The 17,032-nt window shown below is 39.5% G+C and overlaps 1 protein-coding gene and 1 pseudogene across 2 annotated transcripts in view; both read right to left on the bottom strand.

Annotated features, from left to right (window-relative positions):
- The window catches only part of SCIN (scinderin), an 89,618-nt gene extending 79,025 nt beyond the window's left edge, over positions 1-10,593 (bottom strand). The window contains exons 1-2 of the mRNA XM_081535383.1: positions 10,318-10,593; positions 1,401-1,555 (exon numbers count right to left, since the gene is read on the bottom strand). Coding sequence (XP_081391509.1) covers positions 1,401-1,555; positions 10,318-10,516 — 354 coding nt within the window. The 5' untranslated portion in view covers positions 10,517-10,593. The remainder of the gene's footprint in view (positions 1-1,400; positions 1,556-10,317) is intronic.
- A 3,653-nt stretch (positions 10,594-14,246) lies between these two features.
- On the bottom strand, positions 14,247-15,690 carry LOC145523137 (elongation factor 1-alpha 1 pseudogene; annotated as a pseudogene). Its single transcript, XR_014066373.1, has one exon. The product of XR_014066373.1 is annotated as an elongation factor 1-alpha 1 pseudogene (transcript).
- Positions 15,691-17,032: the final 1,342 nt, after the last annotated feature.

Genomic DNA, 17,032 nt, shown 5'->3' with positions numbered 1-17,032 from the left:
GCAAACAAGCTACATGTGACAGAATTGGGTTCATAACCAGGATGATGGTACAGTACATGCATTTAGTAATACAAGCCCCAGCTTACTCTAAATCTTGGGTTCACTGATATACAGGATATTTCAGGATCATGGTGACATAAAAGTAACTCATGTGAATTAAATAAATAAAAGGCAATAGTTTCATATTTAATAGGTTCTAGACTACAGTCAGAATTCTAGTTTAGTAGTTTACTTCTGAGGTTTTAGGTCTCCACAGGGTTAATATACTGGAGGGGTGAGGTGGTAGGGTCTCAGAGAATACTTGCTGAAGCACGTTTGATTTTAAAAAAGATTGTTTCTGGGGTGTTTGTAGGGAAGGTATTCCTCACACTTTAACTGAACATTCTCAGGGGGTCGCGGAATAATGAAGGATGGACAATCTGCAAGGGTCACTGAGAGAATTCCAGAAAAAGCTATCCTTTATTGAAAGTTGCCTTAAAAGTACAGAGATAGTTAATTATCTGATATTTTACTTGTTTATTTCCAAAGTAAAGTCATTTGATGATGAGTTTCAGGCCAAAACACATAAACTCTGTGAGTGTGTGTGTCTGTGTGTGTGTGTGTGTGTATGCCAGTGTATGTGTAGGAGTTTGCAAGGCTGAACCACACATATGTTCAGTTCAGTGGTTTCATTTGTAACATTTCTAAGATCTAACTAAGCTATTTGGGAAATGTATGTATAGTTCTATATATTAACTGAAGTTATAATTGTTATAAATACTGGATTCATATGTTCCAGAACAACTGAAATTCCTGAGTCATGGGTTATTTGTAGCAAATTCAGCAATTCTTTAGAATAGCAAAAATAAACACTATTAATGCCCATGTTTCCTATATTTACTTAACTGCATTAAAAATTAACCTGCCAAATGAGATTAAGTCCGAATATGTCACACATTATACCATATATTCCACAAACATTTGTCAAGCACCTATTATGCATCTAGAGAGTCCTGGGGATATATCAGTGAACAAAATAGATTAAAATGAGAACAAAATACCCTGCCCTCTTTCTGAATTACTTCATTCTGTATAAGTAGCACTGACATATACCACCATGTGTAAAACAGTCAGCCAGTGGGAAGCTGCTGTATAGGCACAGGGAGCTCAAGCCGGTGCTCTGTGATAACCTAGAGGGGTGGCATGAGGCGGCAGGGGCATGGAGGGGAGGTTTAAGAGGGAGAGGACATGTGTATACTTATGACTGATTCACACTGTTGTATGGCAGAAGCCAACACAATATTGCAAAGCAATTAAAATAAAAAGCCTGCCCTCAATGAATTCTTATTCTATCAAGACATGAGGTGTGGATGGATAGGAAGAGAAAGGGGGTCATAAAACAATTTCAGGGAGCTGCTTACCTTGTATTTCAGACCTCCTCTAAAGTAGCCAACAAAATCTGTAGACTCATAGCCTTGAAGTTCTCTGTTCTGCACAGGTCTGCCACCCAAATAGTCATCCAGCTGAACAGTAAAGATGGCAGCTGCTGTGCTTTCATCCTGAGTGCACTCATTTCCTGAAAGAGCAAATGACAGTGTCTCATTTGTCAACCGAAGAAGGCAATGGCGCCCCACTCCAGTACTCTCGCCTGGAAAATCCCATGGAAGGAGGAGCCTGGTAGGCTGTAGTCCATGGGGTCGCTAAGGGTCGGACACGACTGAGCGACTTCCCTTTCACTTTTCACTTTCATGCATTGGAGAAGGAAATGGCAACCCACTCCAGTGTTCTTGCCGGGAGAATCCCGGGGACGGGGGAGCCTGGTGGACTGCCGTCCATGGGGTCGCACAGAGTCGGACACGACTGAAGCGACTTAGCAGCAGCAGCAGCAGCAGCATTTGTCAACTGAGAAACAGGATTAAGGCAGAATGTCTGATAAGAAAAAACTCAGAAACTGTCTTTGAATTATATACCAGTACCATAAATTTATGTGCAAATTGTTCATCTTCAACAGAACAATCTTTCAGCAGAAATGATGCAATATAAAACGCTATTTTGCTAATAACTACAAGAATTGCTCTGTACCTGCTTTCCAGTTCTTTTTTTTTTAAACTTTAAAAGAACCATCACTGTCCAAATATGTTCAGGATGACATAACAATATATTCCAGTAGGATTCAGATTCATTTGGTACAGTTGATAAGATCAGGCTATCAAAACATTTTTCAATTGTCTTAGCCTTTCTCAGCATTAATCTCCAGGTTTCCAACATGTCAATATATGAATATTTGTAAGGAATACAAACATCATAGGCCAGAACTAAACAACAATTTGAGAATGGGAAAATGAATGTAACTTGACCTTATTCCTATGTTTTTAAGTATAAAGGGTTTTTTTTTATAAGTATGTGTAACATAGGCATAATTAAGTCAATAAGTTTTTAAGGAATTTCACATGTTCTGATTCTTTCCACTGCCAAGCACCTTAGTTCCTCCAAAGTCATAATTTTCAAGATAAGATAGCCCTTTCAAAACGCTCAACCCACAGCTGTCAGTCAGTCCATAATTCTTTCAGTTGGGTTTCTCTGAACTCCAATGGAATATGGTCACACTTCAAAATTCTCCACATGTAATCTTTAGAATCCAATTTTCTCAAACAATTTACTTTATTACCATGTTTAAGATCAAGAGATGGATCTGTCTGGTTCTGAATTTGACAACTGTAAAATTGGGGCTTCCCTGGTGGCTCAGTGGTAAAGAATCCATCTGCCAAGGCAGGAGATGTGGGTTCGATCCCTGGGTCAGGAAGATCCTCTGGAGAAGGAAATGGCAACCCACTCCAGTATTCTTGCCTGGAAAATCCCATGGACAGAAGGCCTGATGGGCTAGAGTCCATGGGGTCACAAAAGAGTCAAATACAACTTAGCAACTGAACAACAACAAAAATGTATTAAGTTCAAATCATATTCACTCCTAAGCGATAAAATCCTAGAACACTACAGATTGTTGGGATATGCCAATACTTTTTTTTTTTTAAGTCCAGACACTGTGTTCTCAAGATAAACATAAAGATCGCTTCTAGGACTACAGAGCTGATAATTTCCCTCATATCCTAAGCTTTCCCCTATGTGTGAGTCTCAGTGTCCCCATTTCACTATCTTACTGAAGGAAAAAAGGGAGAATAAAAGAACCAGCATGCTCACATCTTTTGAATGTTAACATATGCAGTATTATCCTGGGAATTTAACATATAACACACATTTAATTTTCATAATTCTAATACAGATCTGATCCAGGCAACCTCACTGAGGTCAAAACACCAATTCTTAAGACCCAGTGTCCTCAATGTACACAAAGATCAGAACCAGGACAGTCCTGAGAGGACCTCAAAATTTATAAGACATTTTAAAACTTTTACTATATCTAACCTGTGTGAAAACCATCGATTCTAGATATAATAGTAGCTAATATATGTTTATAAGCACCCTTGCTATGGGCCAGTGTTTTACATTAATGATCTGCTTTAATCTTCAAATGACCCAACATAGCAGAAATCATTTTCTACCATGTTACAGCAGAGGACATGGAGGCTTAGAGAGAAAAAGTAACTTCCTTGAGGTCATAAAGTTGACCTTTGGTAGACACAACCCAGGTTTCTAAGACAGGTTTCTGTGACTCTGAGGTACAGATCTTAGAAACTACAATACTAGCAGGCATTTTTTATACTCAGACTCTCACTAGCAGTAAAATTTGGAGGTGACTGGGGAATGTAATTTTCCTCCCTGGATAACTGACATATAAATGTTTAGAGGCTGTAACAATACTAGAGTTCACCTGGAACCCCAACTAGGAGTATTCATTAAAGTTGAAGAAAGGAAGTCAGTCAGGTATATTAGAAAAATAATTGGATTTATTTATAACTCCTCTCTTATTTTCAAAGAGGACCAGTGTACTATCTTCTCAGGAAGAAAAAAAAATCAGTAGCTAGATATCAATTTTATGAGCTCGCTGTGGTCAAAGGAAATTATTTAACATACATAAAAAACACATGCAATTTTGCAGCCTGAAAGGGCTCGAGTGTCATTCTTCTGTCCACTTCCCCAACCATAAATTAGATTACCAATGAAGGCAAAGATGTAGATCCTCCATGGAGGCCTTAGGAGGGAAACTTAAATCAACCTTAATACGAAAGGTGTTGAAGATGATGCATCTGATACACATATTCTTACTTGAGAACAAGTTGAAACCTGAATTTCTTGAGGTAGATACAAATGGACAGGTATGTGATTAATCAATGAACTGGAAGTAAGTTAATTAAATTACCCTATAATTTGTTGATATTTATGTACTGTGCTAGGCCGAAGAATGTCAGTATGAGTAAACCAGAGTCTTCTAAAAAGGCTGAAAGGTCTTAATGAAGCCAATACTAGCCTTTGAATATAAAAACTAGAATCAAATTCAGTTATAACATGATGAAATTCTCATAAGTGTTCAAAAACTCATGAGGGTTCTGAGTTCTTATGACTTCATTTATTTTTCCTGTGCTAATTTTCCCAATGCCTTTCATGTTATATTGTTTTATGTTATGTTATTTACATTATATTGTGTTATATTTTATTTGTGTATATGCTGTATGTTTGTTTAGTCTCCAAGTCGTGTATGACTTTTTTGTAACACCCATGGACTGTAGCTCGCCAAGCTCCTCTGTCCATGGGATTTTCCAGGCAAGAATACTGGAGTGAGTTGCCAATTCCTTCTCCAGGGGATCTTCCTAACCTAGGGATCTAATCTGCGTCTCTTACACTGCAGGCAGATTCTTTACCACTGAGCATCCCGGGAAGCCATATGCTGTAAACTTCCTGAAATTGTTTTGAGGATGTGATGATTTTATATATGAAACATAATAAAAAGAGAGGTTTAATGACTAGGTTAATGGAATATCCATTCATGATAAAAGCTCTTTGCAAGTCTGGAATACAGGGGAAAATCCTCAACTTAATAAATAGCATCTTCAAAAAACATAATTTTTAATGATCAAGGACGTAATCCTTTCCCCCAAAGATGGAGAACAAGGCAAGTACTCTTACTGAACATAACACGGGAAGTTCTAACTATTGCAGAAAGGTAGGAAAAAGAAATAAAAAACATACAGATTGTAAAGGAATAAAACAATGTGTCTATTTAGAAATGACAGGATGATATGCATAGAAAATTCTAAGAATAAAACAAACCCTTAAGAATAAATGCATTCAGCAAGATAGCATGATAAATATTAATCAATAACAAAAGCAGTCTCATTTTTCCATAGAAATAATGAACATGAAGAAATTGAAATTGAAAGCACACCGTTTTCAGTCACTTCAAAGAAACTGAAATACTCAGGAATACGTTTAACAAAACAAGTACATGATCTACATGCTAACAATTACAAAATGATGAAAAAAAATCAAAGACCTTAGTAAAGACAGTGTTCATGAATTGTAAGTCTTGTAATATAATAAATATGTCAATTTTCCCCAAATTGATCTATAGACTTAATGCTATTCCTGTCAAAATCATATCAAGGTTTTTTACAGATTACATGAGTTTGTTATAAAATTAATGTGAAAAGTCACGGTCCCTGGAATAGCTAAAACAATCCTGACAAAGAAAAATAAGGTAAGAAAACTAACTCTATCTGATATTAAGATTTCTTATACAGGCACAATAATTAATTAAGATAGTGTGGTATTGGTTGAAGAATAGACAGATGGATCAACAGACCAAGTTTCCTCCAACGGAACATTTTGTAAAACTTTAGTATGTATAGCTTACTATACTGCTGCTGCTGCTGCTGCTGCTGCTAAGTCGCTTCAGTCGTGTCCGACTCTGTGCGACCCCATAGACGGCAGCCCACCAGGCTCCCCCGTCCGTGGGATTCTCCAGGCAAGAACACTGGAGTGGGCTGCCATTTTCTTCTCCAATGCACGAAAGTGAAAAGTGAAAGTGAAGTCGCTCAGTCGTGTCCGACTCTTTACGATCCCATGGACTGCAGCCTACCAGGCTCCTCCGTCCATAGGATTGTCCAGGCAAGAGTACTGGAGTGGGTTGCCACTGCCTTCTCCACTAATTCAGTATACATATAGTAGAAGTATGTAAGTACAGGACAGCACAGACTGCCACAACCAGAATATTGACACTGATACAATCCACTTACACTTTTCATATTTCATACCCACCATCATAGTCAAGACACTGTCTAGTTCTATCACCAAAAAATCCCTTATAGTGCCTTTTTAAAACTACACCCACCTCCCACTTGAATCATTCCTTCCTCACCTCATCCTTAACCTCTGGTAACAATGAATCTAGATTTTAAAAATGTTATATGAGTAGAATCATATAGATGAGACCTTCTGGCAATGTTTTTCTTCTTCCCATTAAGCATAATTTCCTAAGGGATTCATCTGGCTTGTGTTTATCTGGAGTTTGGGGCTCTCATACAGAGTGATGTCAGAAAGAGAAAAACAAATATCATATGTTAGTGCATATATGTGGAAGCTAGAAAAATGGTATAGATGATCTTATTTGCAAAACAGAAATAGAGATATAGCCATAGAGAGCAAATGTATGGACACCAAGTGGGGAAGGAGAGTGGGATGAATTGAGAGATTGGGATTGATATATATACACTATTGACACTATGTATATAATAGATTACTAATGAGAACATACTGGACAGCTCAGGGAACTCCCCTCAGTGCTTGGTGGTGACTTAAATGAGAAAGAAATTAAAAAAAAAAAAAGAGTATGTGTATATATATATATATATATATATATATATATATATATACACACATATATATGTGTGTGTATGTATAGTTGATTCACTTTGCTGTACAGTAGAAACTAACATAACATTGTAAAGCAACTATACTCTAATAAAAATTAATTTTTAAAAAAAGTTTGTTCCTTTTTGTTGTTCAGTAGTAGTCCTTGGTATAGATGTTCCACTTGTTTAATCAGTAACCTGTTGAAAGCTATCTGGGCTGACTGAAGTTTTTGTCTATTCAAATAAAGCTGCTATGACATTAATATACTGCTTTTTGCATGAATATGAAATTTGTCTGGATTAAATGCCCATGAATACAACTACTGGATCACATGGTAGTTGCATGTTCAGTTTTATAAGAAACTGCCCAAGTCTTTTCCATAATAGTTGTGCGTTTTACATTCCACCTCCACCACAAGCAATGTATAAAACTCCAGTTTCTCAGCATCCTCCCCAGCCTGTGTATAAGTTCTTTGTCCTGTATGTTGTATACTGTCACCCAGTTTTTTGCATTCACAGTGCCTTGAAATAGAGCCCAGCACAGACTAGTTGGTAGATGCATTTAAACTGCTAGGTACAAAACTGAAATGTTTTTTTCAGGAAGAACCAATGCAACAACTTCTAAATTACATGCAACAAATGCTTACTTTGTAAAGGAAATAAAACAACAAAAATCAAATAAAAAGATGTGAGATATGCAAGGGTATTATGGAAAGATACTGAGGGAGAGACCAGGGAAGGTAACTCTTCCTGTTCTCCTGTTTTGGGTCCCACTTCTTCCTGTTTCCCTTTTCTTCCTTTCGGCTGACCTGTTTCTTCATTTGTAAGCTATGCCCCCTCTCATTCCAGGCTGATTTTAACTCCATTCTCTTTCATCTTCCTCTCAAGTGACTTCCTTTAGTCAGACTTACTCTTTCCTTGAACTTTCAGCTCTCCTTGGAACTTTCTCTCAACCTGTTTTTCTGAATAAACCTCATGAATTCACCCAAATTTAGGTCTAATGGCGTGCTTGTGCTCAGTCGTATCTGACTCTGTTACTCCATGGACAGTAGCCTGTCAGGCTCCTCTGCCCAGGGGATTTCCCAGGCAAGAAGACTGGAGTGGGCTGTCATTTCCTCCTCCAGGGGATCTCCCCAACCCAGAGATCGAATCCCCATCTCCTGTGTCTACTGCGTTGACAAGGGTTCTTTAACCACTGTGACACTTGGGAAGCCCAAATTTAGGTCTAATTATATCTACAGGTCCTGCTGGCTACTGTGCTCTAAACTTTCCATATTTCCCACGAGTTTCTATCACACAATCCCTCCCAACTCCCCTCATTTTCCTTTTTTTCCATCAAGGCTTTTCTGCTTCCCAGTGACCACAGACACTTTGTGTCTCTTTGCTGGTGCTCATCACATTTTACCTGTGTTCTATCATTTTTGTTTCACTGCCATCATTGAGATTGTAAACTTTCAGGGAAGTTTCTTAAGTTATTCGTATGCAAAAATGCCTTACACAGCGCTGGACACGTTGAAAGTTACTGAATTAACCTATTAATTAACGCACTATTAAGTTCAGTTTTTATAGATCTTTAAGATCATAAAATGTTTGCCCAAAGCATTTCTATTATATTTTTTGAAACTGATGAACACTAAATGCTTGAGTTAACTTGAATCTGTTATCCCTATGAAACACAGTGCCTAAAGAACTTACCTAGATAAGAAAGTTACAGAATTAAAACAATTGTATAGGTTCTTTCTCACCCAGATAAGCTCTTTAAGCATTGTGTTTTGTAGGGTTTACCTATGGAATTAAAAGAATTGTGGGGCTCCCATGACAGTCCAGTGGTTAGGACTTGGTGCTTTGACTGCTATGGCCCCAGGTTCAATCCCTGGCTGGGGAACTAAGGCCCCACAAGCTACACTGGGTGGCCAAAAACCAAAACAAAACAATAGCGTTTAAAGCTCGCTTGAGTTCCTCTGACAAAGTCAAATTTAACTATTGTCTACAGCAAGATATGACTTTCTCATTTTAGTTCACCAAAAGGACAAATGTGGCATTTCAGACACTTTTACTCATTGCAGAACTAAGTTCTGAACAGAAGGACCAAGGTGAAGGCATTACTATTCTTTGTGGCATCATTCATTCATGAACATAAGTTATACATTAAGATTTCAGTGGGGTGATTCTTGGTATAAAACATAAACAGATCACTGTCTGTGATACAAGAAATAGTGACATTACACTAGAAAACCACAAAGAGTTTGGATCTCAGCCTCAGCCTCCTCAAGCAGCCACAAAGTTTTAGTATCAAATAAATGTTATAATGAAACAGTCCTGTCTCCCTGTATGGATTTCTCATTTGGAGTGTTTGCTCCAGGTGGTGGCTAATATTGAGAATATCACTTCTCAATGTTCTTTACCATCTTGCCTCTCAAAATCTTCAAACGTTAGGAAGGAAAAATGACTTTCAGGGACTTCAAAATGTGTATGTGTGTGGTTTTGTGTGTTTTCCCCATAACCAATAAAACTAAAAATAAACGCACTCTAGGGGAGGCAAGCTGATTCTCAACGAAAGCAATAAGGCTCAGATAATCGGTGTGTTGTTAGACGGGGTGTGCCCACTGGCACAGGATCTCACAGGGAGAGGTTAGACATTCAGGGTGTTTACGAGTAAAAGTAGAAGGTGGAAAAAGTAGAACACACAAGGCCCAGTGTCCCAAGAGCCCGGCGCGAGTGAAGCCCAAAATAATTACTACCGATGAAGGAGCTGTTTTGTTCCAAACTGTGTCCTTGTTCAAACACATAAGTAATAAATATAAAAATAGTCATTATAAAGCGACTCATCTAAATACAAAATCTGCCATAGAAAGTTATTTACTTTGTATTGACAAGGCCACCAGCATCCTAATCAAGAGGAATTTCTGTTCACCAAAGCTGCAAGCAGCGCGGTGCAGGCTTGGAATGTGATTTTTAAAGCAGCCAAGAACTTACTTAATCGTTGCAATTACTAGAGAATGCTAAGCTGAGTCCAAGGCAATACATATATATATATATATATATTTTTAAAGGACTTCTCGCGGCGGCTGCGAATGCCCACAAACTTGTTTGACTTCATCTCCTCGCTGACAGGGAAACCAGGACTGAACTTGTCGGAAGGTGAGCCTAACTTGGCCAGCCCCAGGGCGCGCGGCTAGCAGCTGCCCTGTGAGGAAGCGGGAGTTTAGAGACTGGAAGGTGAAAGGGGAAGAAGCTAAAGGAACCAGCTGCAAAACCTGGAAGGTGGACTCGACAAAGGTCAAAGCGATAGAGGTAAGACTGCTCCCCCACTTCGCCGCGACCTGCGTTCGCTGCCGCGTTTGCAGGCGCGGACTCTCGAGTGGTAGGTGCCCAACCCCAAAGTTGGGGGGCGGGGCGCCCACCGGGGCGCAACCGGCGCGACGGGTCTCCAGGTGGGTCCAGCTAGCGCTGCCTTCCCCCAGCCCGCCACTCTCAACCCCGGGCGACCTCGCCCCTCCCCGACCCGGCTCCGCGGCCGGGCGCCCCTTACCCAGCCAAAAGTGCAGGCGGTAGGTGAAGCCCCGTCTGGCCTGCGTCGTGTGGAGCACCAGGTAGGCATCCCCGACGTAGAAATCGCCATACGCGCTCTCGGGCACCGGCACCAGCTCCAGTTTCTCGATTCTCCAGACCTGCAGCCCCGCCCGCTTGCCCGCGCGGGCGAACTCCTCGTGGTACAGCCCCTGGGCCATGACTCGGACAGGCGGTGTTCCGGGGAGTGGACGCGGGATCTCGCTGACCTGGGAGTCGGACTGAACCCAGACCGACTGGAAGGACCCAGGTCGCGGCGGTTTTATAGGGTTTGCTCTGCGGGGGGGCGGGGGCGGGGGCGGGGCTGGAATGAGAATGTGAGGCCACATGTGTTTGCATGCTCAGTCGCCTCTGTCCATAGCATTCTCCAGGCAGGAATACTGGAGTGGGTTGCCATGCCCTCCTCCAGGGCATCTTCCCAACCCAGGGATTGAACCCACATCTCCCAAGGCTCCTGTATTGTAGGCAGATTCTTTATCGCTGAGCCACCAAGGAAGCCCTGAGGTCACACACATAACCTCTAAAATTGGTATGACTCCACTGCTATTACACCATCAGGTTGTTAAAAATTAGAAAGATAACGTCAAAGGCTGGCAAGGATGTGAGGAAATAATCTCATATAATATTGAGACGGGCAGTTCTAACACAATGTAATATCTCGAGCGCAGTCTGGCAGTATTGAGTGAAAATTGTAGGCATATTTGTTGTGACCTCAAGTTCACTCCTGGTTGTGGACTCGAGTGATGTTCTTCACAGATGCTCAAGGAGACATGTACAGTGATGCCTATCAAAGTATATTGTGCTGGAAAAAGTTGAAGGCCCACTAGGAGTTGAAAAATAGGTAAATTGCTTTTAGGTATAAGTAACACGCAGTGTATTAATATGCATGAGAGGAATCCTTATGCTTGAGGCAATGATCAGCATGGGAAAGATAGCAGTCTAAGCAGATTTCATAACTATGAAGTTGAATAGAATAGTAAGGAACAGAATGTGATGCCAGTTGTGCCAATAAGAGCATACATACATTAACAAAAGTAAATTTCATGAATGCTCACATTGCAAATGACCACAGACCCCATGGAATGTGGATTGGAAGGCGTGTACCTTAACTGCATGTGAGTAGGAGCCTGGTGGGGTTTGGAGGGGGTTGATGATGCAGAAATGAATGAGGAAAATCATGAAATAAAACATAAAAGAGAGAAGACGCACTGGTTGACAATAAAAATTTGCCAGGAACCAAGGAGTATAATCAGTTCAATTCTGTGCACTTGAGATCCCAAATCCCAAAGCAAACAAAAATAAAAATAGCAACAAATTTTTAAAAATCTACCCATCTGTTTACATACCTATCTATCCATCCATCCATGCATCCATTCATCCATCTATGTGACTGAGTTTTTTAAAATGTTGGTATATCAATATATAAAATTTATACCTACTCTAATAAAAATTATGTAGTGTTTTAAAGAAATTCAGGGGCCTAAAGAATAGCACAGAGAGAATTATTGAAGATAAATATAGTGGTTCTCATTGCATTTTTCCTATGTGTTCTTTTAGTTTGTGTGACAGAAAGAAAAATGTTTAACACAGGAAGTGTTTCACATGAATTGTAAAACCTAGGTTACTTATTTACTATTTTATTACAGTCTGGTTTAAGAATGTACAGAAAAATACTTGTTGCTATAACCTGAAATCATTCACCCTTATAACCTGTCATTACAAAAGCATTCAAAAAATTAAGAATTATATGCTTTATATTGCATTTACGTTGGCCTTCTTTTTTTTTAGTTTCTAAGCTTATGATGACGCAGAAAAATGCAGAAAACTTTGCTTAATGAATCAAGGAAACTGGAAGAAGGAAACAGCATGGTAAGTACTTAGAGAGAAGGCAGAAAAATGGGAAAAATTCCTTTCCTTTCAGCTACGTTCCTTCCAGTGGTTTTAATTACTAACCTCTTGCATTCATGGCCTTTGTTAAGTAGCGCAATATTTAATTATTTAAATCAGGGCAATATTACAATGTATATATTCCTTAGTAATTAGAGGTTAAAAAGATAAAAGCATCTCATTCTCATTTAGAGATATAGTAAAATATTTATGAATGAAACAACACAGTGTCTGGGATTTACGTTGAGGTACACCAGGAGGAAAGCAAGGGCAGGTTAGAGGAAATGAAATTGATAAAGTGGCAACACTGTTGTTGCTGAGTGACAGGAATATAGAGGTCCACTACGCTCTTATGTCAACTTTTGTATAAGATTTAGATTCTTCTATTATAAAAACTTTTCCTCTAAAAATTTTAAGCTCGGGCTTTGTAAGGTTTAAAAAAGCATTCTGCTATAATTGCATTCTGAAATATTTATGAAATGAGTAAAGCTCTTAGCACTGCATGGCTAGATACATTTGAAAGAGTTTATAATGTCAGTCCAAAAGGCCAGTCGCCGCATTCAGGATGAAGCATGGCCTGACACACGCCTCCCATTTCCAAAACAACTGTCAGGTGTGGGCTGCTTTTCCACATTTGTACTAAGCACTGGCAAGATTTCTTCCTCTCTGAGTTTATGTGGGGCAGCTCCTGGCTGTAAAAATTGCATTCCCTCTCATTGAGCAATTTCAAAATGTAACAGTCAAATAATAAATATTTATTATAATCAAGTAGCTTTGCAAAGAAAGAGAAAGGGGTTTTGTTTGTTTGTTTCATTTTTTGTTTGTTTACAATTTCCAAAAGACAGTACAGGGAACAATTTCCTCAAAAGATTTTACTAACCTAAAATTGGTTAGTATGGATATGGTTTAAATTGTGAGTCATTTGTTTTAGGGAGAATTTTCTACACTAAAATACACATTGAAGATTAGTGACATTTAGAAGTTCATGATAATTAAATATTTCAAGTTACGAGTACTAAAATCTGAAGGAGACTGTTGAGACGCTGATGAAAACTCGGGAGGTTTCTGCCAAGCAGTCTTTCCGATATGACAGCATAACTAGTTGGCTTCTTTCCCTTTCAAATGTGGTTACCAGAGATGGTGAGGGGGTAGGAGGAGGGGAACTGAATGAAGTTAGTCAAAAGGAGCAAAATTCCATTTGTAAGATAAATAACTACTAGGGATGTAATGTATAACATGATAAATATAATTAACCCTGTTGTATGTTATATAAGAGAGTAAATTCTAAGAGTTCTCATCAAGAAGAAAAATTTTTTTATTTATTTTGTATCTATATGAGATCATGAATGTTCACTAAACTTGTTGTGCAATCATTTTATGATGTATGTAAGTCAAATCACTATGCTGTACACCTTAAACTTACACAGTGCTGTATGTCAATTACATCTCAATAAAACTGGAAGGAAAATAGAAATAAATAAACTGTAAATAGCAATGCCTATGTATAACTGACAAAATAATTGATTTGAAGACTTTTTAGAAACATATTTGCTGTACAGAATGATATAAAAATGCAGCACAATTGAGTGATTCTAAAAGTTGTCCTGAAATTCCCTGAAAGAGATTTTTTTTTCTCACTGGAAAACTACTTTCCGTGAGTTTTAAACTGCATCTGGTTTGAATTAGCTTTGGAAATCATTGCTGTGTTTTTCTAAAGTAATGCTGGATCATCTCCACATGATCCTGATGATGGCATCATTTTATTTTATTTTGTTTTTGATATTCACTTCATTCCTCAAAACTTTCACAAAGAGAAATGTAAGCAGCAGTTTAGTCCTGGGCCTTTACCTATTCTTTTCTTTTTTTCTCATTAAACTTTTTTTAATGGGTCTCAAATTCTGTGACAGATTTTTGGTCAAGTTGTTTTCATTAAAAAGTACTGATTTTAAAAACTAATAACTTAAACTGCCACACACAAAACATACGGTCCAGAAAAACAGACTGGGGTGGCAGGTATTGGGGATAATATTCATTTAGCCTTCTGAGCTTTCTGGGCAGACTTGGTGACCTTGCCAGCTCCAGCTGCCTTCTTGTCCACTGCTTTGATGACACCCACAGCGATTGTCTGTCTCATGTCACGCACAGCAAAACGGCCCAGGGGAGGATAGTCAGAGAAGTTCTCGACACACATGGGCTTGCCAGGAACCATATCAACGATGGCAGCGTCACCAGATTTCAAGAATTTAGGGCCATCTTCCAGCATTTTCCCAGAGTGACGATCAATCTTCTCCTTCAGCTCAGCAAACTTGCAAGCAGTGTGACCTGTGTGACAATCCTGCACAGGTGCATAACCAGCACTGATTTGGCCTGGATGGTTCAAAATAATCACCTGAGCTGTGAAGCCAGCAGCTTCCATGGGTGGATCATTTTTGCTGTCACCAGCCACATTGCCACGACGAACATCTTTGACAGACGCGTTCTTGACATTGAAGCCCACATTGTCCCCAGGAAGGGCTTCACTCAATGCTTCCTGGTGCATTTCTACAGACTTTACTTCAGTTGTTACATCGACTGGAGCAAAGGTGACCACCATGCCAGGTTTGAGAACACCAGTCTCCACACAACCCATAGGAACAGTACCAATACCACCAATTTTATAGACATCCTGGAGAGGCAAACGCAAGGGTTTGTCAATTGGGCGAGTTGGTGGCAGGATGCAATCCAGAGCTACAAGCAGGGTGGTTCCGCTGGCATTGCTGTCCTTACGGGTGACTTTCCATCCCTTGAACCATGGCATATTAGCACTTGGCTCCAGCATGTTGTCACCATTCCAGCCAGAAATTGGCACAAATGCTACTGTGTCGGGGTTGAGGCCAATTTTCTTAATGTAGGTGCTGACTTCCTTAACGATTTCCTCGTATCTCTTCTGGCTGTAGGGTGGCTCAGTGGAATCCATTTTGTTAACTCCAACAATTAGTTGTTTCACACCCAGAGTGTAAGCTAGAAGGGCATGCTCACAGGTCTGCCCGTTCTTGGAGATACCGGCTTCAATTTCACCAACACCAGCAGCAACAATCAGGACAGCACAGTCAGCCTGGGATGTCCCCGTAATCACATTTTTGATGAAGTCTCTGTGTCCTGGGGCATCAATGATGGTAACATAGTACTTGCTTGTCTCAAATTTCCACAGGGACATATCAATGGTGATACCTCACTCACGTTCAGCTTTCAGTTTGTCCAAGACCCAGGCATATTTGAAGGAGCCCTTTCCCATCTTGACAGTCTCCTTCTCGAACTTTTCAATTGTTCTCTTGTCGATCCCGCCACATTTGTAGATCAGATGGCCAGTCGTGGTGGACTTCCCTGAATCTACGTGCCCGATGACAACGATGTTGATGTGGGTCTTCTTCTTTCCCATTTTGGCTTAGGTTTAACAGTGGTTTTCACGACACCTATATCCTGGCGGCAAATCCGTTGCAAAAAAGCCCTTTATCTATTCTTAATGCAACTGTTTGACTACTGATCATGAGCACAGGAGTAGGTCCATCTCTAGCTCACCACTGTTGTACAACTGTATGCAAATATAGAACATTTTCTCTCACCATTTTCAACTCAATTATCAATATTCTCACCAACCTCAGAATTAAATCAATATTCTTGTGCTAACATAAAGCTTCTCATCATACAGCGACAGTGTTTTCTTCAAAAGCTATTTCTCACCTAATAGGACCTTAAAATTTTAAAATCACTAACCTTCCATCTTATTCAGCAGAGGTATCAAAGACAGATTTCAGCTACATATTACTGGAGAAGAAAAGAAGCTAGAGCCTTTAAAAAATGTCCCGGAGCTCTCAAACTGCTCCTGGATGACTCAGAGAAGAGAGGCTAGGGTCCTTGGGAGCCTACAAGACCACGTATCAGGCCATGTCGGTGGTCCACTGTCTTTTTCAGGCCGAACCTGTTTAGAGAAGTTTATTGAAAGGTTTACGAGATGTGGGTTCTGGAGAACAACTGTTAAAATCAGTTCCAGCTCTGTCACCTAACTGTGTGATTTGGGCAAAGTGTTTGTGGTCTCTAAAAAGGGAGAATACTACTCTAACTCATGGGATAGTTCTGAGGATTAGTTAAATGAATCCATGTAAATTGCTTAGGATAGTGCCTAGCAAAAGGTAAGGACCCAGTAAATATCAGCTGCCATCAGTCATCCTCATCATCACCATCATTATAAACACCCAGACTAAAGCATGTATAGATATAAATATATAACTACTCATGTGCACACATGCATACACATACATACAAATATGCAATACATGCCAAAAGACTATGCCTTTTGGTTTTATCTTGCAGTTTTTCCTAACATGTACTACTTTTTCAGGTACGTTCATGTGTATTTCATTAAAAAATTGCCATCTTGTAACATGTTACATTGATGCATTATTTTATATTGGTGTATCTTTAGTTTTTACTTCCAGGTTTCTTGGTTTATAAATAATACTTACAGCTGCAGTGTTCTATACATAACTTTGTCTATAAATAGCACTCTTTCTGAAGAATAGATTCCTAGAAGTGAAAGTGATTGTTCAAATTATATATGTGTATGTATGTGTATGTGTGTGTGTGTGTGTGTGTGCGTGTGCATGTGTGTGTGTGTGTGTGTGTGTGTGTGTGTATGCTATAGCAGCATGTAGTCTCTTAATTCCCAGACCAGAGTTCAAACCTGCATCCCCTGCATTAGAAGTTCACAGTCTTAACAACTGGACCACCAGGGAAGTCCCTCAAATTATATT

Source organism: Giraffa tippelskirchi, chromosome 10 (assembly GCF_054371585.1).
Source record: "Giraffa tippelskirchi isolate mGirTip1 chromosome 10, T2T-mGirTip1v1.2.pri, whole genome shotgun sequence".
In the NCBI taxonomy this organism is placed as follows: domain Eukaryota; kingdom Metazoa; phylum Chordata; class Mammalia; order Artiodactyla; family Giraffidae; genus Giraffa; species Giraffa tippelskirchi.
Note: the sequence above shows the minus strand (reverse complement) of the source record. Positions and strands in the feature narration are given on the sequence as shown.